The 27,915-nt window shown below is 41.7% G+C and overlaps 1 protein-coding gene across 4 annotated transcripts in view; it reads right to left on the bottom strand.

Annotated features, from left to right (window-relative positions):
• LOC146580342 (RNA-binding protein with multiple splicing-like) overlaps positions 1 to 26,668 on the bottom strand; it is a 35,806-nt gene extending 9,138 nt beyond the window's left edge. For 2 of the 4 annotated variants that reach the window (XR_014891251.1, XM_085267006.1), the window contains exons 1-6: positions 26,138 to 26,666; positions 12,814 to 12,891; positions 12,054 to 12,092; positions 9,545 to 9,607; positions 6,252 to 6,402; positions 3,066 to 3,193 (exon numbers count right to left, since the gene is read on the bottom strand). Coding sequence is in view for 1 of the 4 variants with exons in the window: in XM_085267006.1 (XP_085123132.1) it covers positions 3,066 to 3,193; positions 6,252 to 6,402; positions 9,545 to 9,607; positions 12,054 to 12,092; positions 12,814 to 12,891; positions 26,138 to 26,200 (522 nt within the window). In the remaining 3 variants the exon portion in view is untranslated. Of the gene's footprint in view, positions 1 to 3,065; positions 3,194 to 6,251; positions 6,403 to 9,544; positions 9,608 to 12,053; positions 12,093 to 12,813; positions 12,892 to 26,137 lie in introns of all 4 variants that reach the window. The other 2 variants (XR_014891252.1, XR_014891253.1) reach the window with 1 other exon arrangement.
• Positions 26,669 to 27,915: the final 1,247 nt, after the last annotated feature.

Below are 27,915 nucleotides of genomic sequence, written 5' to 3'. Positions count from 1 at the left end.
GTGTTTACAATATAAAGTGCCTTGGAGTGACTGTTGTTGTGATTTGGCACTATATAAATAATACTGAATTGAATTGAATAAAAAAAAAGTGATGCAGCTAAAAGTGGCTAATGCTGCCAGCTGGGAGCAGAAGCTACACTGCTGTAGCTCAAGATCAGTCTCAGTGAATGTGTGTGAAGTTTTTTTGTACTTTTGTTTGATGCCTCAGTTTTAAAATTGTTTGAATAGAGTATCTCCCTCTGTGTTTAAAAAGTATTACAATGGCTCGTTCTTACTCATAATATCCTACTCATTGTTATTTTCGTCTAGCGTCTTTACTGTTGTGGTTATTGATTATCTCCACTCATTACACTCATATTTCAGCTGTATTTTACTTGCAATTAAAACATTTAATTAATTGACATAAGTAGTTTTATTTATTTATTTTCGAAATCTCATTAAACATCACAATAATAAGATTAAAGAGAATTCTTTTGGCTAGATGTGATTTCTGATAGCCACATATTGTTTTTCCTTAAACAGCAGCCAGGGTAAGGCAGCAGAATTAGCAGTCTGATGGTTTGCATGTACAGAGTAGTCTGAGAGATGATGTCCCAGCCTGAATTATAGCCTCAGTTCGCCACTGAGTCTGACGTCCTCAGGGCGGGTCCTCTTCCATTAATTTAATACACTTTGGCTTCGTTCCTACTACTCTGTTAGTGAGCAGAACACGTAGCATGATGCTCTAAAGGAGGACAACCTCAGCCAGAACATCCACAGTAAAACACTGACACTGTGTTCTTCCACTCGTCAGATCTCTTCCACTATATTGTACAAACGTGATTAACTTCGTGACATTTGATTTGGGTCTTTTGAAAAAAGTGCAGGACATATAGAATTTTCCCCATTTCATTTCTCTTTTTAAAAATCAAGCAGTAGCTAGCTACTTGCACTAGCCAGTGGTAACATTAAGGCAACCATGAAGGACTAGCATAGGAAATAGATTTGGACTGGAGTGACTGGATCCCGTTGGGCAAAGGGTAGAGAGCTCTGCAGTGATGGCACAGCTTTAGCCCTCATTGCTTAAATGGTTTGGAATAAACTGACTCACTAAAATCAAAAACATCTTTCTTGTCGTACTTATTATTTTTCCAGTTTTCCCGTTTAGCTCAAGGTCGGTATCTGCGGTAGTGATCACGGTATCACTAATGTGCACAAGTTTGACCGCTCTAAACATCAGTAACTATGAAAACATGGCAATATGTAGGCTGGTAATTAGTTAACTAATTATTTTGGTGTATTATTATTGTGGGCTTCACAGAAATGCGCACTGCTGTCTGTCCCTCTGGTCCATTTAAAGGGCCAGTTTCTTCAAAATGACCAAAGCTGGCAGGCTTCAAAGAATACATACATCATTCCCATCCAGAGCACAGGCACTGTTTTACTGCTTCACCACGAGAAAATGGAAATATACTAACTATTATAACATAAGATGAATTGATTTTCTCGTCCGTCCTCGTTTTTTCAGTTATCAGCTGCCACTGGTGTGAATATACTCGATGCATGTGGGAAAATGCCAGCTAGGCAGATTCTTGCATTCATTTCAAATGCTGACATCATCTGAGCTTCAGCTAGTGTTTTCGCCCGGAGGCCTTTATACTTAAATAACCTTAGTATCTATATTATAAGTGGAAATGCTCAATTTTCCCTCGAGCAGAGAAAAGCAACACCACATGACTGTATAACACATTGAGTTTGAAACACTGCAAAGTGAGCAGTGAGAGCTTGCATTCAAAACCGTACATACTGTATGCGTGGCATTAAGACTGCATGAGGGCCTGCCTGCATCAAACGCTCTTCATGAGAAGAATTTCAAGAGATCGATAATGAACTTTAACATGAACTCACAGCAGAGCTGCGCAGATTAGAAGACCTCAATAAACTGGATCATGGCTGGTTGGAAAAGAAGGATTTGCTATAATTAATGAGGTAGATGGAGGTAAAATGATCCAAACCCTTTGTACAGCTGCAGATTTTAGCTGTGCAGATTAAGCAGCTACAAGATCTGAAAACTGTGTCCTGTGATGCCATTTTTAACATTATCTTGGTGTTGAATTCTTTATTTCATACTACCTGGTGGTGCAATGGTATCACTGTCATCTCATTGCAAGAAGGTGTCTAATTTGAAGCCAGCTGTGACCTCTCTGTGTGGAGTTTGCATGTACTTTCTGTGTGGAGGTTGTCACACAGTCCAAAGACTTACACAGTGGGTTAAGTGGTGATTCTAAATTATATGTGGATGTAAATGTATCCATGCATGGATACATTCAGGATTTTAGTCTAAAATAAAAAGCAAAACAGGACAAATCAGTTTCAGTTTGAGGAATTTATTTTTTACTGATTTAAAAAAGTATCATTTGGAATTTGTGGAAGAGTTATTTTTCCTGCTTGGACCTCCTAAAACTCAGCCCAAACCACAGGCTCCATTATGTGACATGCAGTTTGAGAGTGAGGTGAACAGCTAAGTTTACTTCGATTTCTGGAAGGTGCTGGGATCGGGTAACAGCTCCGCTGAGAAGGGTTGGTGAAAATGGACTGACAATTCAATTATTTATAAACTCACTAATTTCAGCACCAATGTAACAATTAAATTATACCAAAATTCTGCCTTCACTGTGCTACTGGTGCAGCAGATGAACATGACTGATCAGTATCAGCGGCAATAGTTATATATATGTTTGCACTTGAAAGTGTTTCAATAAAAGTCAACATGAAAACCTGCAGCCAAAGAAAATGTGTATTTAGATGCTTTTATAGAGAAGCAGCTTGTTTACACTGATGAAACTGAGTGATGCTGGGTATACATTTCCTTGTCTGTAAGGAAAATAACTCCCCAGCCCCAAAAATAGATAGACATTTGATTTAAACATGACTGTGTTTAACAGTGACAATGGGTCATGTGTGCTCTGAGGTGCACCTGTGGGATGAAGCAGAAAGTGATAACAGGGCTGACGGCAGCAGGTCTTTGTGAGGTGGGCTAGGTGACTGAGGCGGCGGTGGCGGTGGGGGAGGGGAGGTGGGTTTACCTGAGCGTGGAGCGAGGAGGGGTAGGTGAAAGCGGGTGGAAGGGCCGGCGACAGCTCCGCCGGGTACAGCGGGTATGAGGCCCACACGTCTGGGCTGCTGGGATAGAGAGCAGGCACTGTGAGCTCATCTGTGGAAAGAAGAAGAGGAGGAGTGGAGTGAGGAGAGTGGCAAGTGGATGGGTGGGGTGGCTAGAGAGACAGGGTGGAGGTGGCGGTGATGGTGGTGATTGTGAAGGTGGGTGCTGGGGGAATGTCAGTTGTCTGAAGTCGCTTCCTCTTGTTTAAACCAGAGACTGGGAGACAGACAGAGATACTCAAAAAAAGGGTTTTTTTAGAGGTAGGAGTAAAACTTCTGAAATTTGAGTTCATTTAGATAAGTTTTAAAATAACTACCCAAATAAAACTAGCCCAAATGCCGTTCTACACAACAGACCTTCTTCACAGTGGGTACTTTGATGTAATATGGTTGGTAAATACTGTTACAATAATCGTAACTGCAATCACATTACATATATCTACAATATTGTATGTTAAAGGCTGCTGTTAAAGGCTACATAAAGCTTTTGTGTTTAAGCATCATTCAGGCATCGAATAACCTCAAAATACATGAGAATAATAGTTTACTTTTTTGTTCATGATCTAATTATGATGAGGTGGTCAGGCTTTTCACAAAATGATTTTATTTTCTCTTTTTGATTAATACCTCCTGAAGAAACACAGGTGTTACTACTCACTGTAATTAAGGCTGCGTACATAAACAGAACAATGCCCTCATTACTGACATTAGTAACATCTGTGTTTATTTCATGTCAATACAGCCGAGAAAGATTTATTTTCTAAACTTGCAGCTTAACTACTGTCACGAGACAGAGACTGTCTACATAACTTTGAGTGTTTTTGTGGTTTGCTTCAGGCTGGAGTAAGAATGATCCATTCATTTTTCCGTAATAGAAAAAATGTTTCTCTCGTCAAAGCTAACGTTAGCTTTGAGGAAAGCTAAAAGCTAACAGCAATTAGCTGTTAGCTTTACTACCTACATGTCTAACCCAGCATTGCTTAAAATGCTCAAGGCTATCAGAGGCAGCTAGAAAACCCAATACTATCAGCCACCACTAAACTTCATTTACATGTTCCTACATACGAGTGTTTCCATATTATAGCAACGAGTCTGGTTCCAGTGATTGTAAAACACATCGTTAAGACGCTTGAGGCAAAAGGATAATTTACATGAGTTAAGAGGCTGCTCATCTCTGAAATATAGTTATGTTTTAGACAGAACTATGATGATCCTCTTAACTCAAGCATCGTGAACAAGCAATTAGCTAGAAAAGCTAACAGCTAATAAATACTGCATTTATTAGCTATAGCTAATTGCTACAGCTAATATTAGCTGTTCATAATAAATACAGTATTTATTTGCTATAGCTAGTATTAGCTTGTTGCTGAACTTGATGAAGTTTCTGCTTTATCATCCCAAGCCAACAGTACCTATGAAAGCCTTGCTTAGCTTACAACATTATTGTGAACGTAGCCTTAGCTTCCCATATGGAAAAGAAACAGAAAAAACTTATAAAAGACTTGCATCAGATGTGGCCTACCTACTTGAATCATATAAGGCTTATATGATTTACTAATGAAAGTGGCCACTTTCATATATTTTTTAGTAAGTATCCAAAAAATACAAGTTTCATTTATATAATTTTTCTGGGGATCTTATATCTGTTTTCACTCTTGTATGCTTTTTATACAAGTTTCACACAAGACAGATACAAACGTTATAAGATTTATATATATCTTTTCCATATGGGTTACACTGTTTGATTATGAAATTTTAACCCAGAGATTTTTAGCCTTAGTATTTAGAAAAATGTCTTTACTATAAATCATCATGTAAATATTTAAAATGCCTTTTACAGAACCAGTATGGTCTAAAGATGTTTCTTTTAACCAATGCAGTGAACTAATATTAGCTTCATTAGCTTCATATATAGATAGTTGGACCTGCCATCGCTTTAGCCAGGAAAACTGATGTCCATCAGCCACTAATGTTATTATCTAGTCGCTTCTGAAATGCAGGACCTTTAGTTTCACAAATTAAAAATTTCAAGGGGAAATTTTATTAATTCAAAATGCACATGTATTATGCAAAAACCTTGACAGTATCTGAGAACGGTCATTGACACTACATGATTAGATTTCATACTTTAGGAGAGGTTGAGAGGAAACAATGTCAGACATCATGATTTACTTGCTAAATCAAGTGCAAAGTGACTGTGAAAAACGAGCATCGGTGCATGAGTTAGGAGACGGTGCTGAGTCGTACAGAGCGGGTGAGCATTTAAAAATGCAGGGAAAAAAACACAGCAGCTCATTGGATAATTAGCAGATAATCTCGAGGAGCATTCCCTGTGCTCTCCATGTCTCCTGGTAACCATTTATCCAAGCATGATCACAAAGATGGCTGGTTTAAACATCTCTTATCAGGAAATGACAGCAATTTCTCTCCTAGTGATTACGTCACGGTTTCATTAATCGTTTCCTTCCATTTTCCTCCGGGGCCTCATGCACACACCCTTTCCCCGGCTATAAAAAAATAAAACGATCTAAGATAAAAGCAGCTTGGTCATACAGGAAGAATGTACTACCACAGCTGGCCTATGTTTAAACTATCAATAGCTGATTCTTTCAAAATCCTTAACTCTTGGAAAAATATTTAACCACAAGAAAAAAGAAAAAAAAAAAGGTGGAAAGTCGCATTAGCAAATTATTATACACACATTGTACTTGAAGACCTTGAGTCCAAGTTATTAGAGTAAACGGTTAAAGCTGAAACATGCTCTGTTAATGAATCACTAGTCTAACATCATCAGTTAACACATCACAACGACAAACAGCATTACACGCCCGCACAAAATTAACGTTTCACAGAGGGACAAATACGTAAATGTTTAATTTAGGGGCAAACAAAACAGCATTCAATGAAAGAGACCTGCAGCAGACTCAACAGTCTCCTTTTCATGCACATTTACAACAACAGCACAGAAAAGCACCTCGATTACAAAATAATATCCTAAAAGGAAACAGCTGTCCAGTCCAGTACAGCCAGAGGAAGTAGCAATGCAGACGGACAATATGTAAAAGTAAGACAAACTCAGCGACAGGCGGGTAAACAGTCGGCGTACTCACATGGGTCTCTGCTTATGAACTGTGGCCCGGGGCTCTGCTGGGAAGGAGGGGGGTTGGGAGTGCCAACCAACTTGTTTTTGGCCATCTTGGTGTTGGCCTTGGCGAACTCCAGCCGCAGAGTCTGGGGAATCTCTGGGTCAAATCGTACCCCCTGAGATTAATGAGACAGATATGTTAGCGCAAATATTGTTTAGTGGAAAGCTTTTAGGACAGGTGAGTCAGAACTGAGGGAGCACACTGACAGGGGTAATGCAGATGGACAAGTCTTTAAAAAGGAAATATGAAGCATTTTAGCCGTGAGATTGTATCCATGTCTTAGCACTGAAAGCAGGTGTCATGAGTCATTCATCCCCAACCCCCGGGCCACGGACTGGTCCATGAGTCGTTTGGTACCGCGTCGCAAAAGTTGAGTCTCCGGTGTGAAATTTATGGTTTTCAGGGTTTTTATCGTTAACTCTGTTTCCCTGGGTGTTGTAGTTGTGTGTCTTATTTTGAAAGAAATATTTACACGTTATCAAAGTGACCAGAGCGCATTAAGGGGCAGAGAGGAGGATGTTACTCTCAATGTTTTTGGCGTATTTCAGGAGGACGCTGCTAATAAAGTTACACAATTACACAGTGAATTCGCGTTTATTATTATATTTATAAAATACCAAAGTTTTTGTCTTGGCAGTATAATTTTATTCTGTTGTATTTATTCACGACACCTCAAAGGCCGCTCCGTGAAAATACTGTCTGACTACTGTCTGACATTAAACTGGTCCGTGGCGCAGAAAAGATCGGGGACTGCTGCATTAATCAAAATCTGAGTTCTGCCATATCTGATATTCAGGGGTGCTTGAATTATGTTTTCATTATTATATGCAGTTGTGTTGAGGAATAATATTTCCTCAACACAACTGCATATAATCAGATTTATTGTTGTGATTAAATCAAGTTCATTTTCACAGCTACTATAACTTCTACATGCATGTTGTTGAATAGTAGACAGGTTGTTGTGGCACAGACAGAATACTGGAACCATGGATATTTCAGTTCTTGCATTTGGTTTCAACTTATCTTAAATTTCGACCGTTTACATATTTAAAATGTTTTTTTCCTCACATACTGCTCCCAGTCGAAATATAAGCACAGACAAGCTGTTTATAACGTTCTTATCTGTCTTTTGCTTTCCTGGAAGGTTTAGTGAAGTGAAATTAGCGCATGATCAGCATATGATGACGCTTTATGATGTTAAAAATGCAACAGCTAATACCTTGGTTTGGCAACCGTGCATTAAAGAGGCTGACCAAATAAATAAGTCTGCTCATCAGTGAAGCGATGATGTTATAAATAATAGGGAGCGACTGACAGACGTGCCGCCTTGTGCCTTTAAGTAGTGACGAAGCAGACTAATTTAGCCCACAGAACTTATTAGATAACGCGTACAGTTTCCATTGCTGCACTTCCTGTCTTGTTATCTGTTGTTTAGCTTGATCTGGAATTGTCACTTTGTACAGTACAATTTACTGCTGAAATCTTGGCGTGACGAGAGCGTTTTCATTTGTTTAGCCTTTGAAGCTGCTTATTCTGAGCGACACATGCAATGGGAAATCAGAACTTGATGACACAAACCTGGCTGGCGCATGATGTCATTTACAACACAAGCAGACAAGCCACAAGGCCCTCACTCTGTTCCCCACTGAATGCAGTGTAATTTAATACCATGACATCAAATACCCTGACATATGTCAGGCATCACCGCTTAGAGTGAGCCAAACATTTTGGCGAATTCTTGAGATGCCACTGCTCACGACAGGCCAAAGGAAAAAGCTGCCCTGCCATCAGATCTTCATCAAACATCTCCACATATGGGGATTAAAAAAACAACAGGAATGTGGCATCGTCAAAGTTGCTATTCATTTACTCCGCTTGGACACATTTTTACCAGGAACTATAAACGCCCTGAAATTAACCTCATTTGATTGCCTGTAAACGATACAGAAAAGCACGAAGGTCAGATCAGCGGAGGAGAAAAGCAGCCAGGAGTGCAAGTTCTCGGCAGCAAACGAGAACTTGCACTCATCCCTGCAGGCTCGGGCGAAGCAAGGCTGAAACAAGCGAGGGATGACTCTTCTCATGAAGGGGAGGGAATTAACTGGGATTGCCTCGGCTCAGCGCACTCGCGGCTTCTGCCAGTAGAGGCTGCAGAGGTGTAATAAGCTACATGGCAATAATGAGGCCCGAGCACACCTCTGCTTGAAATGTGTTGGAATATCTACCTCGAAATGTCTTTTTATAGCACCTTCTCCATGTAGAGCTTTGATTCTGACTGTTGGAGGTAATTCAGTTTTTTGTTTTCGAGGCTCACAGCTTGGAGGGAATATAAGAGAGCTACTATGATAGGAAACAAATCCCCAAATTCTCCCACAGTTTTCTGCGTCTTGCCCATATTTCAATATGCAGATGGATGTTTGCAGAATCTGGCTTATCTCCATATGACCCCCCGGGACATAGCTTTCCCTGAAAAACAAGAGCAGCGTTGAATTCTCAGCCCCACTGAGCCCTTCTACGGAAACAGTCTCGCTGTTGTTGGCTCATAATAAGATGATAATTTTTATCCTTTGTTCAACTCTCTGCTCTACCTTTGACGAGCACCGATATCTCGACATCTGAGAAAGCTGACACACCGCTCGCGCTGTCACGGTCCCACTTAAGAGGAGGGCCGTTAAAGTGATCCGCTGCCTTGATAAAGACATCAACAAAAACTTAAGAGGCAATCGGAGGAGGGCGGTGCATGGTGAAGACAAAAACAACAATGGAAAAACAAAGGTGTAGGAGACAGGCGGCGTTCATTACCGTCCGTCTACACTTTGTTTCAAGAGAGTCGAATAAAAACCGCGTGAGAAGATGAGCTCTGTTTTGTGTTAGAGTCTGCCTCATCAAGGCTTTCTACTGAGCCACATTCTGAAATACGAGAGATTAAAATTAAACCCTAGATCAATATCTTCTATTTTTATGTGGAAGAACAGCTAATTTTCTTCTGACCTTGCAGGATCTCTCGCAGAGCTTAAAGTAAAAAAAAAAAAGACTTTATTTACTCAAACAGAAACATTCAGACACACGCTATTTTAGAGCAGCTGTGATATATTTGCCTTCGCTGCTTCACTTTTCAGCTTTTTCCTCATGTGATAGAAAACGCTTTTCCCCCGCTTTCAAATACATTTGCACTAAAGGCAGAAAAAAAAAAAAAGATGAGATTTCATGAGAAACACTAGAGCTGAGCTGGAGCACAACGAGGGCATGACACTTACGTTCAAGGCATTCTTAGCAGCCTCCGCCTCTGATCGACTGTCAAAACTGACAAACCCCACTGGCTGGGGAGACAAGGAGACAGAACAAAAGAAAGAAACATGGTTTAAGGCAGAAAACTGAGTCGGCATTTCTGTCTGAGTGACAAAGACATGTTTTTATATATATATATATATATATTTTAACATCTTAGCATACCCCACCCCCTACCTCTCTGCCTCCCTCTCCCTCTCTCCTGTTTATAAAACCATTGCGACAGAGCGGGGAGGGGGAGGCGGAGGGCGATTGGAGGCTGGACGCACTTTCATTGTAGAGTTCATCATTCGGCTCCCCTTTGCCCAAATACGGGCAATGCAGGAGTGAGAACAAGCATGTAAGAGTTTAGTGTGAGACAGGCAGAGAAGGGAGTAAAAGCTGAAAAAGGAGAAGAAGATAGAAAGGGACGGGGGGGGGGGGGGGGGGGGGGGGGAATTTCAAGGGTTAAAGGTGAAAATGAAAGCAAGTGGGGCAACGGGTAGAAAAAGTTGGGGGGGGTTTTCTTAAAGACCTCCTCAAACAGGCCTGTCAGTGCAGCATTTTCTCATTCGCATCTGTTTCACCCACACTTGTTTTATATTCCAGCGACATCGCTTCAAAGCCAGTAGTAAAGGTGAGGAGAAATAAAACAGGAAAAAAAACACACACTCACAGGGGTGTAGGTGCGGCTGCAGGATTTCTGACTGCAGATATGAACAGAAAATACATATTTTTGTCTTGTATGTGGATGGGGACGTTGGGAGAAGGTGGTGGTGGGGGAGAGATTGCAGAAAACTCTAAACATGTTATTCCCATGGGGTCACACTGCTGCGTGTGATCTGGAAAAGCAGTCTAGGGTTATGGGAATTCTGAAGAAGTGCAGTGGAGGAGGAGGAGGAGGATGTGGAGGAAAAGAAAACCCCCGAAAAGTAACACAAAAAGAAAAGAAAGACTAAGTGAAGACGTCAGGAGGAGGAAGCATAACAGGAATATAAATAGAAAGGCTCTGAGATCAGGCTTTTGCTATATATGGACATGGCTGGGAGTTCTTGGACTGGAAGAGAGAGACGGAGATCGATTGATTTGCGTGGCCATTGTCATTAACATTAACAAGGAGGAGAGCTGCTCCAAACAAACCCTGAGGAAATGGGGGGCAGCACTTTGTCTTAACATAAGCATCAGTTCACAGCAGTTCTCTCGCTGAAGATGCCACTTAGGCTGGAGAAACATCGCTCCGAGTCACAGTTTAATCACAAAGGTAAAACAGGTTGTGAATTCCATCATAGTCTAAAAGCCAAATATTCTCCAGGGGCTGAAAATTAAGCTAGTGCAGTTTCTCTAGTGACCACTTGAGGCTGCCAACAAAAGCGAGTCAATCCCCATAGACTCTCATGTTAAAATGTCCTACTAAACAGCATTAAATAGCATCTTACAGCAAGCTGTTCAAGTCTCGGTTCATAGTTTCTTCCTTCATAACAACTATATCATACATGATGTTTTTAATAATTGATCCGTCTCGATAGGGTAAGGCTGAAACTCAGGGGAGAGGCTGCTTCGACTGGCAGGTGTCCCAAAACAGGTAGCTGCAGCTTGGCTAACTTAGGTGGAACTATCTGACAAACAACACAGTCTGCTGTGAACAACACCAAAACAACAAAAGTATCGAGCCACACCTTTTAATCTTTGAATTCGGCCACTTTCAGGCCCACTGCCACACGTGTATAAACCTTGACTGTAAGAAAATAACTGGCAACAAAATCACCAAACAAGTGAGAAGAACCGTTAATGCTAAATTAGACTTCAATCATAGATACATACATTAGAATGAGTTTTTCTGAATGCACGCAATAGCAGTGAAACAAAAAGAGAGAGCCTAAAGCTTTCCTTTGTACTTGGTTTCAGGAATAGTTTTAAGGTATTACACTCAGCAAGTTCAACCCAAATCGCTTTAAACCCTTCTAATGAGCATGTCATGTCTTTATGAGAAACAGTGTAAAGTGGCAACAAGTAAGCTGACATGAAGCTAAATTGCTCCACTCTGGACGTGGACACCTGCCAGCTGGGCTCATTTTCAGTCCCGCAACCCTGGAGGCAAAACTCAACCATCAGTGCTGCTCTTGTCAAAACGCTCACTTTGACACCTCGAAACTCTTTCCCCGTCTCTCTTCCTCGTCCTCACACAGCCCACCAGTCGACTCGCTGTAACTACAAGCACTACATCCGACTGCCAAAGGCAAGTTGGTGCAACACTTTTCCCCTCCTATCATTCTCCCTCCCCCCGGAAACCTTTGTTATTTGTTATTTTCTTTTCTATTAAAGGCACTTCCTGCTAATCCTTCTTTCTCAACAAGCTAAACACACAAAGAGAGAAGAAAAAGATGCAAAGGTGTCGATGAGCAAGAAGTAATGTGGACAGTAACAGTGTGACCAGAGACTGACCGGCTTCATTCAGGAGTTTCTTTGAACACAACACAGATCCAAGACTTGTTAGCATACCTGTTTAGAAGTGAGCTTTATCAAGGAGCCTTCATAGCCCTGAAAAAAACAGAAAACAAAATGTCAGAAATACACATAACAAAGCAAAAATTCAACTTTAGTGGCTAAAAAGCTGCAAAACACGCAGGCTGCTTACACTTACAAAAGCTTTTTTGCTAAATTACTCAAAAATGTTGGCATGTTGGGGTCACGGAGGACTAAGCTTGGCAGTTTCACAGGTCACGGCGCTCTTATGAAGACCATATGGACTAGATTGTTGTGTCTTACCTGATTAAGCAAGATTTACTGCTTTCAACACTCGTGATGCAAACCATTTACTCAGAGCACATACCATGAACATTGCTTAAGTGAGCGATTAGATGCATTAATCACTTAAACAGCGCTGCTGCTGCTGCTGCTGCTGCACCATTAAGGCGCGTTAGTCTTGGTCGATAGTTCAAAAAGCTTGCAACATCTACATGTATTCACCTGAACTAAACTCTGGGGGTCTGTGTTCTTGCAACAAAGTTGGAGCTTCTGAGGTGAAGCAAACAGCTTTGTTTTTGTTTCGCAGGCATTGAGCCATTTTTCCATGAGACATAAGCTTCTCATGGATCAAGATGTGATTGAACGTCGGCTTTAAGAACACAGACACTTGAACCTCGCGGGAGAGTTTCCATTGCCGTTTATTTCATCACCATTAATGGAGGTCCCATTGACTGCTGGAAAGTAAGCTGCTAAGAATAGCAGCAGGCCATCCATTTAAAACATACAAACATACCTTAAATGGTCTGAAGAGGAGATAGAGCTCCCGCGGTTTAATATCCAGTGGTAGCCCACTGACAAATAGTGTTCGGACCTGAGGAAGACACGAGAGAGACAAAGATCATGTATTTTTCATTAACCTCCACCAGTTATAAATAGCTACATTGCCTTTCTGACAATAACAGATGAGGTTAGGAGGAAAAAGAACAATGAGCATGAGTTAAACAGTTACCGAGGCTGGCTTTACACTGAAAGATAAACTTTTTAAATCCAGATACGGGTATCTTTCAGCTCTGCAAACACACTAAGACACACAGTGCGTTCTACAGTAAGAGCATTGTGTTCTCCTGTGTAATCTACAACCTGCTGTGTTTTATGGTAACCCTCCCTCGCAGCTCTAGCCTCTGTTTTACATTTGAACTTTTCAACTTGAAACTTGAGCTGGCATTGCTGGGGAATTATAATGTAAATGTTAGCTACAACAGACTAAATGGAAATGTAATTGTTGTGGTCCACAGCCCATAGTCAGAGAAGGTGCAAAACCCTCAGGGTGCAAAATAAGAATAACTACAAAAGTGCTTTCAGGGAAGGACGGGGTTCTTATGTTATTACATGCGATGATGATGAGGAGGAAATGCACGCAGCGTGATCGCTGGAGGTGTGCTGAAGGTAAAACTTTTTAAAGCTTTTCATTTCAAGTGTGGAATCTAGTGTTTTTTAGGGTTTTTTTAGAGGATACAAAGTGCATAAACTCCCTAAGTGTCAAACCTTAGATGATAAAAAATAGTTAGGTGACGTCAAAGAAAGAGATACCAGACATGCTTGAGTGGGGGTTAACTCACCTGCACAGAGACTAGCAATAAATCTGGAAGTTACACAAGAAGTTTGGTACTGCTGTCAGATCTGTATAATATATGTAAAGCAAACCTAAGCAGCAAGTTAGCTTAGCTTAGCATTAAGACTAGAAACACAGAGTACAACCTACTATGTGTTTGTCTGCAGATTAGGTTATTAATACTTCTGAAGCCGCTATATTGATCTCGTTTCTTCTAAATGCTTTGCATGGCTTGACTCTTGTTCAGTTTGTAAGCATGCTAAAACATACCAACGAGTCCAATATTGATTTCCTTGCATTCCTTTCACAAGTTAAATGTTTAGTATGATAAGGTGAGCACCTCACCAAGGCCTCAGTCACACAGGCCTTTGCTCGCTGACAGAACATTTAACTAAACAATACTTCGTAGAGATTTCCTTCCTTTCAAGATTCATGAATAATTAATACCATCCTGGTTTGGCAAAACAATAACAGGAGTTACCTTAAGTTAATTAGTCAGGCTCGCTATACATATCAATTATCCCTGACATGGAAACAGTATTGATCGAATGGTTGGGTGACAGATGCATTTGTTCCACATTATTGTTCAAAATAATATTTCTAGTGACGCAGAAGGGGTGTAAAAGCACAAATCCTTCAGTTATGCAATCGGCAACCTGGCTACCAGATCTAAAAAACAGATGAATACAGCAGTAGCCCTGTAACACACATTAGCCCCAGCCGCAACATTTATGAAACGCAGAGCAACACTATAGGATGCAGATGCTGGGATGCCCCACCACAGCCCGTGAACGCAGATCCCGTTACACTCTGGAAGCAGCAAAACAGTGAAAGTTCTGTTAGTTGCATGTAATTGTAGACACATCTGCCCTTAATGAAGGGTCAGTCCAGGAGATGTTACACATCTGTCTCCTATTAATGCAACAGCTGTACTTTTGCTTTTAACCTCCATCAAGCTTTACAAAACAACAAGCAAACAAGAGAAAGAACTCCCTATTCTAATAAAATGTTACAAAATTAACTGGCTCATACGGGGAATAATGGGTACTTTTAAAACTGTTTAATTGATCGAATGACATCATCGGCCAATACTGGCCTGTTGTGAATGTATTGGTATAGGTTATTTTTCTAATATATATATATATATATATATATATATATATATATATATATATATATATAGGTGTGCCAGCATGCAATCTAAGAAAACAAATCAATCCTCATACCTGGAACTTTCACCGAATCAAAGATCTTGGTTCAGGAAGACAAATGCTTCAGCGCACAGAAGACAATACAATCAAACAATGCAAACACACACCCCTGCAAACGTCACAACATCCCACAGCATGATACTGTAATCTGATTCTGTACAGGGCCCAGTTTAGAATAAAACCGTAGCTATGCAATTACACAGAGTATATTCAAAGCTCCCAGATTCATTAGATAGTGGATTCACAACTCAGGGGACAAAGGAACTGCTGAACTCACATGGCACCTCATTCCCACATGTAACCTGATACGCAACAGTGAAGCCAAAGGCAGAGCAACACACAAACAAAGGAGCTTAGCAACTAGGAGAGCGAGAGCTGGCGAGTGCCAAACCACCCATCCATCCGGAAGAAGAAAAAAAGAGAAAAATCTCACCTCAGCGACTTTCTCACCTTTGCTCTTATCTTATCTGAGCTGAGCTGAACCCTGCAGGGCCGTCACTGCGCTCTGTCTCTGGCAGTTCTGTTTAAGTAAACTCAATTGAAGGTCTCCTTATATGGAGTTACATGGGAACAAAGAGTCAGAAAAGGATGGTATCAATCAGACACAAGCAAGGTCAGTCTCTGACAGCTGTTGAGGCTGATAAAACTAATAATGCCGTAGTAAAAAAAAAAAGTGCTGTAAAAATAGAAACGGTGCTCAAGCTCTAAAAATCTAAAAAGAATAAGAAAAACTCTTTGAGATGAAGACAGATAAGTCAAAAGAAAGACACCAAAGCTTTCAGATTTGAAATCTCTATCAGGGACGGTGTTTGTTTTCTCTGTCAGCTTTGCCGTTACAGTGAGCATTACTCTGCACACGACCGCAAAAATAGATGCCAAATTCATCCCAAGTGAACGACGTCGGGCTTTCGCACCGACGCGGTTAAGACGACAGATTTATACGACGCTCTTTTTAGGAGTTGTAATTTTACTCTAGGTGGAAAAAAGCCAAGAGTGAACGTCAGAATTGCACACGTTAAGAAAATCTTAGTCGTCTAACCCTTCCTTGCCAAGCTTCCTAAGATCTTATCTGTGATTTAAGTCCTGTCTTCAGCCTTGATAATAGCCACTTAGGAGCTGGATGTGATGCACGAGTAAGACAAACACAATGACTCCTGTGCACACTCGGAACAAAAGGACATTCTTGGCTGTCTTGAACCTCATTCCTGAGACTTCCTGACGTCAGCTGTTATGATATATGATCATTTTTTCCGGTGTGTGTGTGTCCAGCGTGGAGCTGGCTGCACACACGCTGGATACAGGATGATTCACAGGTAAATCTATCAGCTGCTCTCTTCTTCAGACATCTGCTGCTGATTATAATATCAGTCTATATTTATGCCTCTATCAGGTTGGCTTAAAAGAAATAAATAAATAAAGGGAGGGAGCTGTAAAGATGCTCCCACCAGGTAAAGTGAGACATCAAACTTTCATGATGCAGTAAACTAAAGCGAAGGTCAAGCCGGAGGTTGAGCAGATTGTGCAGATTTGTAAAAAAAAGCAAAGACAAACCTTCGGCCGCTGTTTTATTGGGTCTGTTTTTATTGGTTCCCCGTGAGTCACATACCTATATTTCCATAGTGCTGAGTGGCCTGGTTTAAGCCTTTGAATCGCTGACCATTTATGGCGTGCTCAAACACTATCACGCAGGCAGGTTTCGATCAAAAACAGCAGTCCCTACCTACCACAAGCCAGCTGAGTACTTCCCAGCCGGCGTGCCAGTGCAGTTCCCTGGCAACGCCTTAGCGGTGCACAGCAGAGTGCAGAGCCCCAGGCCAAAAACATCAGATTCTATTAAGGCCACTTCTGCAGCAAGTCCTAGGGGATCTGTGCACCTCTAATCAGAGATCTTTGACTCAACAAGCACCGGGTGAGGTCATCACCCTATTGATATGCTATCATTGCCGTTGTTGCATCCTATGGATGGAGGGAGGAGCCTGTGCTCATAATAAGACTCAAGTGCTGTGTTGAAGAGGAAATCTGTTTTGTTGTTGTTGTGGGTTCAATCATTATTTCACTATGATTTGAAAGTCTTTCAGCTGGCACTAGTATTTCAGCATCAATCTATGACAAGTATCAAGGCTAGCTGGATCTCTGTGAGATGTCAGAAAACAGTAACACAATGAAATCACGATTTCCTGGATCATACGTCAACATCTGCATGTCCCTTATTGAAACAACAAAGATATACTGTATCTGTGTCTTTGTATATGAAACTGGGAGATCTGGATGGTCGAGTCAGGTTATTCAGATTTATTATTTCTGTTAACAGTGCCATGCATTGGGTTAAGCCCCAAATAAATACTTTATATTTTGCTACTCTCAAAGAATTTTCACTTTGCTTATATTCCATAAAATAAAGATGGGCATCTCAAGAAAAGATCACTGCTCACCCGACCCCAAATTACTCTGAAATAACAATTTATTGGAGACTTGTGGCATCCTAGCTTGCATTTGGCAGATCTTGCACTGGACTTCATTTTTGTTTATTTTCTGGTGGCGATCCACGCAGAACTCTGTAACAAACTCGGGGAGCATTTGCATTTTTTCTACTGTTAGTCTAATCTCACACACAGTTTTACTCTACTAAGTAGTTAATAGTTAAACTGCTGTTGGAAAACAATGAAAATACACACTTTAAGACATGAACTAGGTTCTTTTTGATGATTTATGGAGTTTTCAAATATTAGGAAATCATAAAAATAATCAAACCTTTGCACACAAGTTTTTTGAATCAATAGTAATAATAAGAAGAATGTTTTCGTATGACTGAACCAACAAAAGGCCTCAGACGTACTTCCACCAAACAGCCACAATTTTATGCAGATTTAATCACCAAAGCCACATCTGACACCACAGCTGTTTCACAGCCATAACCATGACTGAAGGCAACACCAGTCGAAATGTGTACAAATGAACGTCAAATTTTCTCCAGTGAAGACGCTGCCGTTACGAAGAGGCCCGATTTGTCTAAGTGGACAACCCCGTAACGTATTAATGTGTCATTTCTATTCAGCTTACGTTGTAGACTGTTAAATTTGTTACAGCAATTGCCTGAAATGCCTCATTATATCCGGCTGCACTATGTGGCTCTCTCACATATTTGCCCTGACTTTAATTGAGTGCTTTTTTGACCGCTCGTTCTGGCTGAAATGAGGGACGCGACCTTGGTGCAATGTGAGAAGATTACTATGTGTTTCGTTCTCCCTCCCTGCGCGTGTGCGCGTGCGCGCTCGACAGCCAAGTTAATAAACGGAGGTCCTTCGAGCCAGAAGTGGCAGGACACGGCTCTAACCTTGAGGAGAGGGTACAATAGCATAACGTAGCAAGTGTGCATGCAACAGTGAGGCGAGTACCTGCACATGAAATAATAAAAGAAGAAGGAGAAGAAGAGAAAAAAAAAAGCTCAGAGGAAATGTTTCATTGCCCGTCCACCACGCGGCTTGCTTTCAAATCCACCCGAGTCCTTGTTCTCTGTGACCGAGCTAAAAAAAAATCAAAGTGAACCCGTAAGCCTACGTGAGCACAGGGCAGGTTGAGTTTTCTTGCATCAGATGAGCACGGCGTGATTAAAACCCAGCCCGACTGACAGACTCCCACACCCCCTGAACTGTCACTGCTCCGGCTTGACATCACTCTCCATCATCCTCACAAGTTTTTCCTCTTCATCTTCTATCAGGGAATGTGAGGAGTGAGCGACCGCAGGCCCGGGAGGTGTCAAACAACCATTAATGGATGACTCGGTTTTGCCTCTTAATCGCCAGGGTTCAACGGGTCAAGTTTCACATTTGGGGTCGGAGGTCGCAGATTAGCCCGGGGTTACTGTGCACGTCTGGGGTCAACTGTGAGACTGAGCACACTCCTAACGGCTTTGTTTTTCCTCTGTCTCTCTCTCTTACTCCCACAAGTGCTTTGGACGAGCAGTTCCTGCTCAGTAAGGGTCTGTAAATGTTCCAACAGGTTAACCTTTAAAAGACATTTAAAACAAACGGCCTAGGAAAAGCGAGCAGGCGCCCGCTTCAGTTTTTCCTTCTTTTGCTCTTTTCTTCCTCCCACCATAACACTTCCACTAGCTTTTAATCTAACTTAGAAAATAACCTCTTCTCTTGATCATGCACAGATGTCTTTTATTTCTCATCAACCCAACAAACGACCCATTCAAAGAGTTCATCAAAAGTCTTTCATACAAACGCCATTCTCGTCTTTCCCTTTGTTATCTGATGACATTCGCTGAATGGACTTTAAATTCCTAAGTGCTCATTAACGTGAACTAATCTCCGCATCAGCCTTTCCCGGACTTCCTTTGTTGTCGCCTACCCAACAAGGATACCTTAGACTGTTTAGTGTTGTGGTTGGTTGGGTGGGCAGAGGGTTAAAGCGTCTTGCGCAAGCGGAGGAACAAAAAACAACAGGAGGATACTCAGTCATCCTCGGCGTCACCATGAAGAAATCCTAGCCTGCTGCTAACAAGTCGTTTCCTTTATGCGTTGCAGCTGTTTCTTTTGGTTTGTCATTGATGGCACTAAGTGATCCCATATTTTCATCTGCAAATAATGACTGCTTTTTATCCATCCGTCCATCCATACAGCTTCAGCATTTTTGGTGCAATTCATTGTTTTGAGAATCAAAGGTCAAAAAAGGAAGGCATGATTGCAGAATATTACCCTATAATAAAAACCACAGCAGCTTTTCTTAAATCTTTCAGCAACTCTTTACAATTTTTTAAGCATTTGGACAACACAAAGGGTTTGGACGTGTCAGATATTGGCCACTAACACCGGTAAATGGTTTTAACCAACCAACAGAGAATGTTAAAGACTCATATAGGCTTTCTAAGACTGATACCAGTGATTTAAAATTATAATATAATAGATGATTTTTTTTCTTTCAGGTACATTAAACAAACAGATTTCCATATTATGTGTAGTTATTTATGAGTATTTACTAATTACTCACAAGTAGGGCAGTTGCAGAGCGCCCTGTAAAGGACAAACTATGCAACATCAGCACTCATAACATGGTTGAACTGTGTTTCTACTTTTTCTTTTTTCATCACTATTATAAATGTCAGTGCTAATATTACTGGCAAATAACTACTATTGGCCAATAATATTGGCCTGCCAATAATCAGTCAGGCTGTTGTACATGGCATCTTATTTTCCAAGATGGTCAAACCAACAGGGCCACGGTGTTATCAGCCAATGCAGATATTTAGCTGATATCTTGGGGATATCTAGTAAAAACACACAAAATCCCAAACATAATTAGTTTGCTAGCATACACAACAAAACAAATAATACATTTTAGAATCTAGAACTAGAAAAATACCATTATTAATTATTAGATAAGTCATTATGTATTATATTATATTATATTATATTATATTATATTATATTATATTATATTATATTATATTATATTATTATATTACAGTAAATTCTGAAGTCTTACAGTCAGCAGCTTTACTGTGACAAGAGAAAAAGCTAGTTTGCTATGGGTAACATTTTCTCTAGTTTTTTCAGGTCTGACCTTGGATTGCTAATTCTTGCTGGTCAGCCAAAGGGCGGCTGGCACGCAGCTGCATAGTCAGACTGGCACGTTTCTCCCTGGCTAGATTGTGTCTTTAAGGCTCTTCCATGTCCATAAATGGTCCCTATGTTCAGAGATCTCTGCGTCAAGAGTCCATGGCCCTGAGAAGGGATAAGGAGTTTGTCTGGTGGGACTAAATTGGGTGCACGGGAGGGGGGGTAAAAAGAACGGAGAGCTATGAAAGTGCAGAAGAAGAGAGAAATTATAAACAGTTACTGGGGTGGAGGGAGGGAATGTGGGAGGAAATGAAAAGAGTACGATAAGGAGGTAGCAAGGGAAGAAAAAGGGTGGGACATAGAAAAGGACGGAGGGAAGGAAACAGAGGGGAAGGGAGATAAAACTGTAGAGAGGGAGCAGGAGAGGAGGTGGGGGGGCTGGTGGCTGGGCACAAAATAAAGAAAAAATGTAATGCGCTGGGCCACCATGTGCTGCCAGCCTTGGCATTGGTTGTACCAGTCTCTGGAACTCTAGTGAGGGTATCAAATGCCATTCTTGACATAATTTTCATCATCGGCAACCCCTCGCGGCCTGTGAAGGAAACAGACCACTGCCTTCAGGATAGAAAGGTTTCATCCCAGCATAAAGGTGATCACTCAGAACAACTTTGCATCGATTGGGAACGACCCTTCCTTTTAAACTGGATCAAAACCATTCCAGCAAAATGCAGCCTACTGCAGAAAAAGCACTGGATGGCCTCATCGTACGGCCCTAATTACTTTTGTTTCCCTTTAATTTATCGAACACCTGAGCTGAGACAATGTGGAGAGCATAAAAGGAGAGCGAAGGCAGGTGCAAAGAGACAAAGATGGGATACTGTATACAATAAGGCAGATAATTATAGCTCATGAGTAAGCAATATTAATCAGAGGTGACAGATGAAGTGCATAAACACAGTATTACCAAGCAGAACAAAATGGCTGGCGCTGTCTAGGAAAAAAGCGCACGCTTCCTTCTGCTGTGCAGCATGTGATTTATTTCAAAGCAAGTGACAGGTAAGGTTTTTAAAGAGGAGTAATATACATATAGAGGTATGTATAATTATCCACCTGGATACAGTTATTATCTCTGACTTTTGTCTTTTCCCCTCACATCTGTTTTTCAGGCTCTTTTGCCAGCCGGCTGCTCCTGACGCTGAGCCTTGTTGTTGTCTTTTCAAATACCTCTTGTCGCGCAGCTGACAAACGGCTAAGATAAGATGACAATTCCCTTGGCGCTTTTATAAATAAACGCCAAACTATCAGACGGGTAGATAGAGCAGGGTTTTACTGCTTGCCTGAGCCTGTATAGGGATTTTTTATCGTGTATATGTCTATATATCTGTCTGACATAGGCTACTTCACAGACAATCCTTTGGATGTTTTTTCCCTATCATGGCCACTTTACCCTCTATACTCCCCTCTGGTCATGCTTCTTGTCATAGAGAGTTAATATATCCTTGTGCCCTTTTCATAGATACATGCACATGTACAGACCACACACATGCCCACGCCACCGCGCTTACAGACTGGCACCGGCCTTCATCCGCTTCACCGTGCTTCTCCAGCAGCGTAGCTCCCCACCTACATCTCTTCATGGAAAAGGTCACGGTGGCCACATGACCTGCTATTTGAAGAGGACCTGCTAGATACCCAAAGCAGGCCAAGCACAATCCAATTACACCCCAGGGAGATACGCCACATTTGCTGAACTCTGCTTGAGTGATATTCGGTTTCTCTTCGGGCACTTGTAAAGATCCACTTAAATGTTTATGATCAGCTGGGAACAAGAATCAACAGATGTCTGACAAGTTTCATACTTCTGCTGCCTTTGGAGTGTTACATCCGGGGGAGAGACAGCTCTGCTTTCATGTAAACTACGATTTCGAGTAAGAGACTGTTTCACCTTGTGGAGGAACAAATAAAAAGAGGGATGTTCTGTGCTCAGTCATTTGTCAAAAGGCAAGAGGTTGGCTGGTGGACCTCCAAGTTTGGTGTGGGGAGATTCAACTTAAGTAAATACACTTTAGCTGGAGGGCAACTGACATCAAAGAGGTGAAAGGTCAATCTTCATTGGGTGAATCGGTCCGCTACAAAGCATTCCATGTAGTCATACATACACCTTTTCTCTCTGTAGTGAACTGCCTACCAAGTGCTAGAAAATCCAGGCGAAAGATCCCCATCAGACCCCAGAGCCAAAGGTTACGTGTAACAAAGAGAGGATTTTGTCTCATAAACTGTCTATAAGTCCAAACATGGTCCTTTCTCAGTAACAGAAGACCAGAAGACTTTATTCAGTTAATAGCCTTAATTACTAACAGATAATCAGTGTTGCAAATCACTAAAATGTGCTCATTGTGCTTACATGTGGTTTTCAAATAGGGTTGCACACAAATAACTGCCTCACTTCAGTAAATAACATGCCATTTGTCAGTATAAAGATTTTTTGCATTGCCTAAATGCTCAAAAACAGCAATTAATAAAGATTTAGTAACGTCTCCAGAAAATTTCACAGTCACTGGATTCCAACTTCTATTTATTTTCCCAGCAATCAGGTATCCGACTGATCAATAAATCAGCTAATCGTTTATAAACTGATGGGATTAATTTGAGGTGAACTGGGTTGTTTCTTCAGTGTGCCCCCGTTGTCATGGACCGTCTCCTTCCTGATAACACATCTGGAATTAATCACTTGAACTCGGGGTTTTCTGAGTACACTCCACATCGCTGCCGCCGCCGCGGTCAAGACTACAGAAAAAACACGCTAGGCCGATCTATTAAAAGCATCTTCGAGTCAAGCTTTGGAAAACCCGCTCCAGGTGTCTTGTCCATACAAGGTCTGGAAACCGGACCTCGTTCAAACTCTTATCTTTTGACATTCACCAATAAGGCGACGGCGTGTCACCTCGGCAGCATCGGCGAAGTGAAGTGCCACAGTACGCGAAAGCATCCAGAACACCTGATAATGTCGCTTATCAGAGCGGCTCATGAGATTAGATGCTGCCAGGCCCCCGAAACCTGCATACCTTGCCTGCAACAAGACCATGTTTGGTGAGCGGCGGTCCGCAGAAGATAAACATTAAGCATCGTCGAGCTTTCGTGTACACAGACGACGGCATGCGGGGTTGAGCAATGAAGCGGGCACGAGGAGCCGAGCTCGCTGCGGTGCTTTACCGGTGCGAATCAGTGATCCATTGAGTCACATACTACACTGCCCAAGAGGAGGGGCGGAGAGCTGCTGCTGCTCAGCATGTGAGAGTCATACCAGCAAGGCTGTTAAACTTTGGCTCTCTTGAGGTTATAGTTTATGGTTACCTCTGTGGTGCTGTTGCTGGCATTTTTATGCTTTCTGCATCAAGTGAAGGGACATTTGTGCAGACCAGACTTTCATGCAAACCCCCCCAAGACAAGTGAAACTAAGTCAAAGCGTGAATTAGTCTGAGTACATCCGCACGGGCCTGCAAAAAGCTTGAATATGTATCTGCGCTTGTGACAAACTCCCTGCTCCTCTGCATGCAACACACACCGTTCCACAAAAGATAAAGTGGTGCTGTCTGACCTTAACGTTAATTCACCCAAGTAAATGTAAGTCCCTGCCGGTCTGGATGGCTTCCAAACATTTCCAAAACCATTAGATCTCTCTGGCTATTAGTCTCCTTTTAAGGTCTCTGTCTGCCTGCCTTTTACACAACCTGCACCTCATCTCTGAGCTTATGGACATCACAGAATTTTTAATAGCTGGGTAGAAGTTTGAAGCCTTGTGTCTTTGGCGAACTACAGCTGCAGCTAACACAGCTTATTTCCTCGTAGACCTATCCTGCAGTTGAGATCTTTGAATAATCTGAAGTCCTCATTTAACTGTTTGGTCTTACAAAAATGATCCGTAAGCGGCGTGACTGTAACCGAGTGTCACGAAAGCAAAAAGAAAAGAAGCAAATCCTCACATTTTGAAAGCTTTCGTGCTTTAATATGATCAGTCGCTCATGAGAATGAGCAACTAAACATTTCAGCTACAAAAAGCTTGTGTCGATAGTAACAGATCAAGTGCTTTTCTTGTGTTTTGCCCTATTTTGGTTTAATTATAGCTGTGTTGTGCTCAACTTAATTCAAAACAGGCAGGTGCTTAAGAAGGTGCTTTAGACAAAAAACTCAAGTATTTCTCTGGCGTCAGCTTCTGAAATGTGAGTATTTGCCACTTATGAGACTTTTAATTGGACATATTTGCAGTTTGTACAGTTAGATGGTCATACACAGACATCTTTTGGTGCTGAGTAGTCATCTTTCTTTTGTTGAATATGTTCATTTTACACGGAGTAGTTGTTTTTTATTAGATTCAATAACAAGAATACCCTCAGGGCCGTGTACTGGTTACAGAGCCCTACTTGACTGACGTGTTGTTAGTAAAAGGAGAAGGTGACACAAGCTTTAAACTCAAACTCCCTAACCTCAAGAAATCAGCTCTTTGGTCTTTACCTCATCTGTGTGGTGCTACAGCAGTTCCCCCGCATCCATAGCAACCTCAACAGTGGACCAAATATGGTATTACAGCAGGCTGGCTACATCTCACTATTCAGTTACAAAGTGTCTAACGCTACACTGAGACCTAATCAAATTGCTCCAAGAGAAATATCTGATATAATCTGATACACCTTCCTTACATCACTCGACTGCGGATGTGCAGAGCTCTGAAATAACAAGTCTGTCATTTGAAGAGAGATTCATCTGAGCCAAAGAAAATCGCCTCATGCAAGGAGAGCCGTTACAGGCTTATTTACCAAAGAGGAGATATTGTTGGGCCGGATTGTGCAATGTTTACAGAGGAGAAAGGGAAGAAATGAGGCTATTATAGAGATAGAGAGGAAAACATACTTTGAGAACACGTTAAATGGATTTCCACCAAATGTTTTTCTTTCTTTCTTTTTTTTGGGGGGGGTAAACAAAGCCATTCTGTTTGTGTTTAGATGTAATTAGAAGAGGCTATTCTTGCTCCACTGTAATGCAGTGGGCTCTCTGTTACAGCCTGCTATTACCTACATGTTGCAGCGGCAGTTGTTTCAACTTCAATTGCTCCCTCAGCTTCAGTGAAAACTAATTCGCCCTGGCTCTGAATTCCCTTTACTACTGCTTTCCAGTGCTGTGTGAAGTCTGGCTTTATTGTACAGTAAGACACAGCTAGCAATGCCGTAGCACAGCCAGGAAAAACACAATCCTGACTTCAAAGTTATTCGAGACTTGCTAGTTAGTGATTCATCAGTGCTTCGTGCCCTTCCCTGTTCTTGCTGCTGTTTTTAAATTAAAAAAAAAAAATGACGGCTAACTTCAACAAGGCTACAATACAATTTAAAGAAAAGTAGAGGAGAGACGTAAAAGTGAAGACAGGTGAAGAATTCAGTGCAATAACAGCGCATTACCTGCAGGAAACCGGTGATAGATGCTGTTATGAGCGAACCATACAGTCGGTCTAATAATGTAAACAGCAACACTGGAAACTTTTATGAGGTAAAACCAGATTACGGCACAGAAAACAAACAAACCAGCATACGAGCTACACCTTAATGAATACAGGAGTGGAGGAAAAGAAGCAGTCGCTGTTAGCATGACTCGGTTTTTATTAAGGATGTCATTACGGGTCAAGGAGCCACCCACAGTATCACAGACAGACGCTCGAGCACCTCGGGCTCGCATACGTACCTCCTCCTCGTGGTTGGTGAATTCACTCGGCTCGTTTTCTTTCTCGGGTTTGTTGTTATTCATTCTGAGCGGGACTCTTTCTCACTTTCACTCGGACGGCTCTTCTTTTCTTTCCTTGTTTCCCCCTCCTCCTCTTCTCTCGCTCTCTCTGAATCTGCTTCGCGCTGCGCTTCTTCTCCAGGACCCACAAATTCAAAGCACCCTCCAACAGTCCGCGCGCGAGCCCGCTGTCCCCCTACTGACCCGAACTTCCCACTAATTTGGCCACATCAATGATGACGGATAAACCTCATTAATTTTATATATATATATGTACATATATATAATTACAATAATTCGCTGCGGCTGATGTTGCTGTTGAGTTGGATATTCCTCGGCATTCTCTGGAAAGCCTTACTTTTCGTCTTTTTTTAATTAGTATTATTTTTCCAGAGCCTCTTGCTGTTGCTGTTCCCCAAATGAAATACAGTAATGTTCACCGGACCGCGCCGCGAGCAAACTTCTCTACCCATCTCCTGTGTGCGGCAGGGGAGGGGAGGAAGAAAGGGAGGCGGAGAGCGGAGGGGAGGGAGGGGTTTGGTGTTGGTTGGGTGGGATGCACCCCTCTGCTCGGCTTTATCAAGATTTATCAAGTGCTGCAGGAGCTTCAGTGGAAAATCAGTACCAATCACCCTTTGGACCACATGAATGTTATATCTGTCACCACAGCACATATTCTTATATGTCCTGGTTTTATTCTTTGTTTTGTTTTTCATCAGCTGCTCTGGGCCTTTATTACACGTGCATGTTCTTATAGTGTGTGTTTCTTATATATTTACTCAATGTCAGAGGTGTCACACATCTATACATGTGAGATGTTCTAGTCACTCACGGTGACCAACACTTTTAAGTCTCACTCACATTACAGGTGCTTTTAGGACTGCAAGATGAAAACTCATATAAAAATGAATCACCAAGGCTCAAAGCCAAAACTTTATTGCAGTGGGGAAACAGCACAAATCAGCACACTGCTGTGCCACTGAAAGTATACACGAGGCGTGTGAGATTGTGAGACAGTCTTTTATACTGAGTCTTTATATATTGGTACTCGACACATGAGCAGCCTTGTATAACCGTTAAACCCTGATCAGTAAGCAGCTATTACTCGTAGTATATTTTTCAAATGCGTCTTCATGTTGCCATATAGTTTTATGCACCATAGTTTTAAAGTCACTGATTTTACTGTATGTCTATAACCTGTTGACTTATTAACCAAGTTGCACTGCAAACATGGTGAGCATAAAGGCATGCCCACTCAGGAGTATTTCTCCCCTCTTGAAACGCAGAAGTCAGCAAAATTCATTGTCTGCAAAGCAGGAGTTACAGACAATTATCAACCTGACTGCTTAATAAATTTCACGTGGCTCTCAGTTCATCAGTTCAAGGCCTCGGAGGGCTTTTGCCGTTTCACCCGAACGGTTCTTCTCAGAGTTAGAGCCCGTCTCCGTGTGGATTTACAGTGAGCAGGTTGAAAACAAAAGAGGAACTGGAGATAACACCTGTAAAGTGCTCAAGATTGGAGCGTGATTAGTTGCGTCACTTCACGGTGAGCTCACTTATAACCTCAGGGTGCAGGGGTAAAAAACAACAACAACAAAACAGCTAAACCCTGGAGGTGTGGGAATAATGGAGAAATACTAAAAGTTAAAATATTAAAAATGTCACTGGTGTTGCCTGCTGTTGTCTACGGTGAGGGCTGCAGAACAGCCTTAAAAGCGGCGATCAGGTGACAAGGCAGC

The sequence above is a fragment of the Mchenga conophoros genome, linkage group LG3 (assembly GCF_057382185.1).
Source record: "Mchenga conophoros isolate Kocher_MC1m ecotype Shallow Benthic linkage group LG3, M_conophoros_male_GT1.1, whole genome shotgun sequence".
Taxonomy (NCBI): Eukaryota; Metazoa; Chordata; class Actinopteri; order Cichliformes; family Cichlidae; genus Mchenga; species Mchenga conophoros.
The sequence above is the reverse complement of the archived record's forward strand: the minus strand, read 5'-3'. Positions and strand labels throughout refer to the sequence as shown.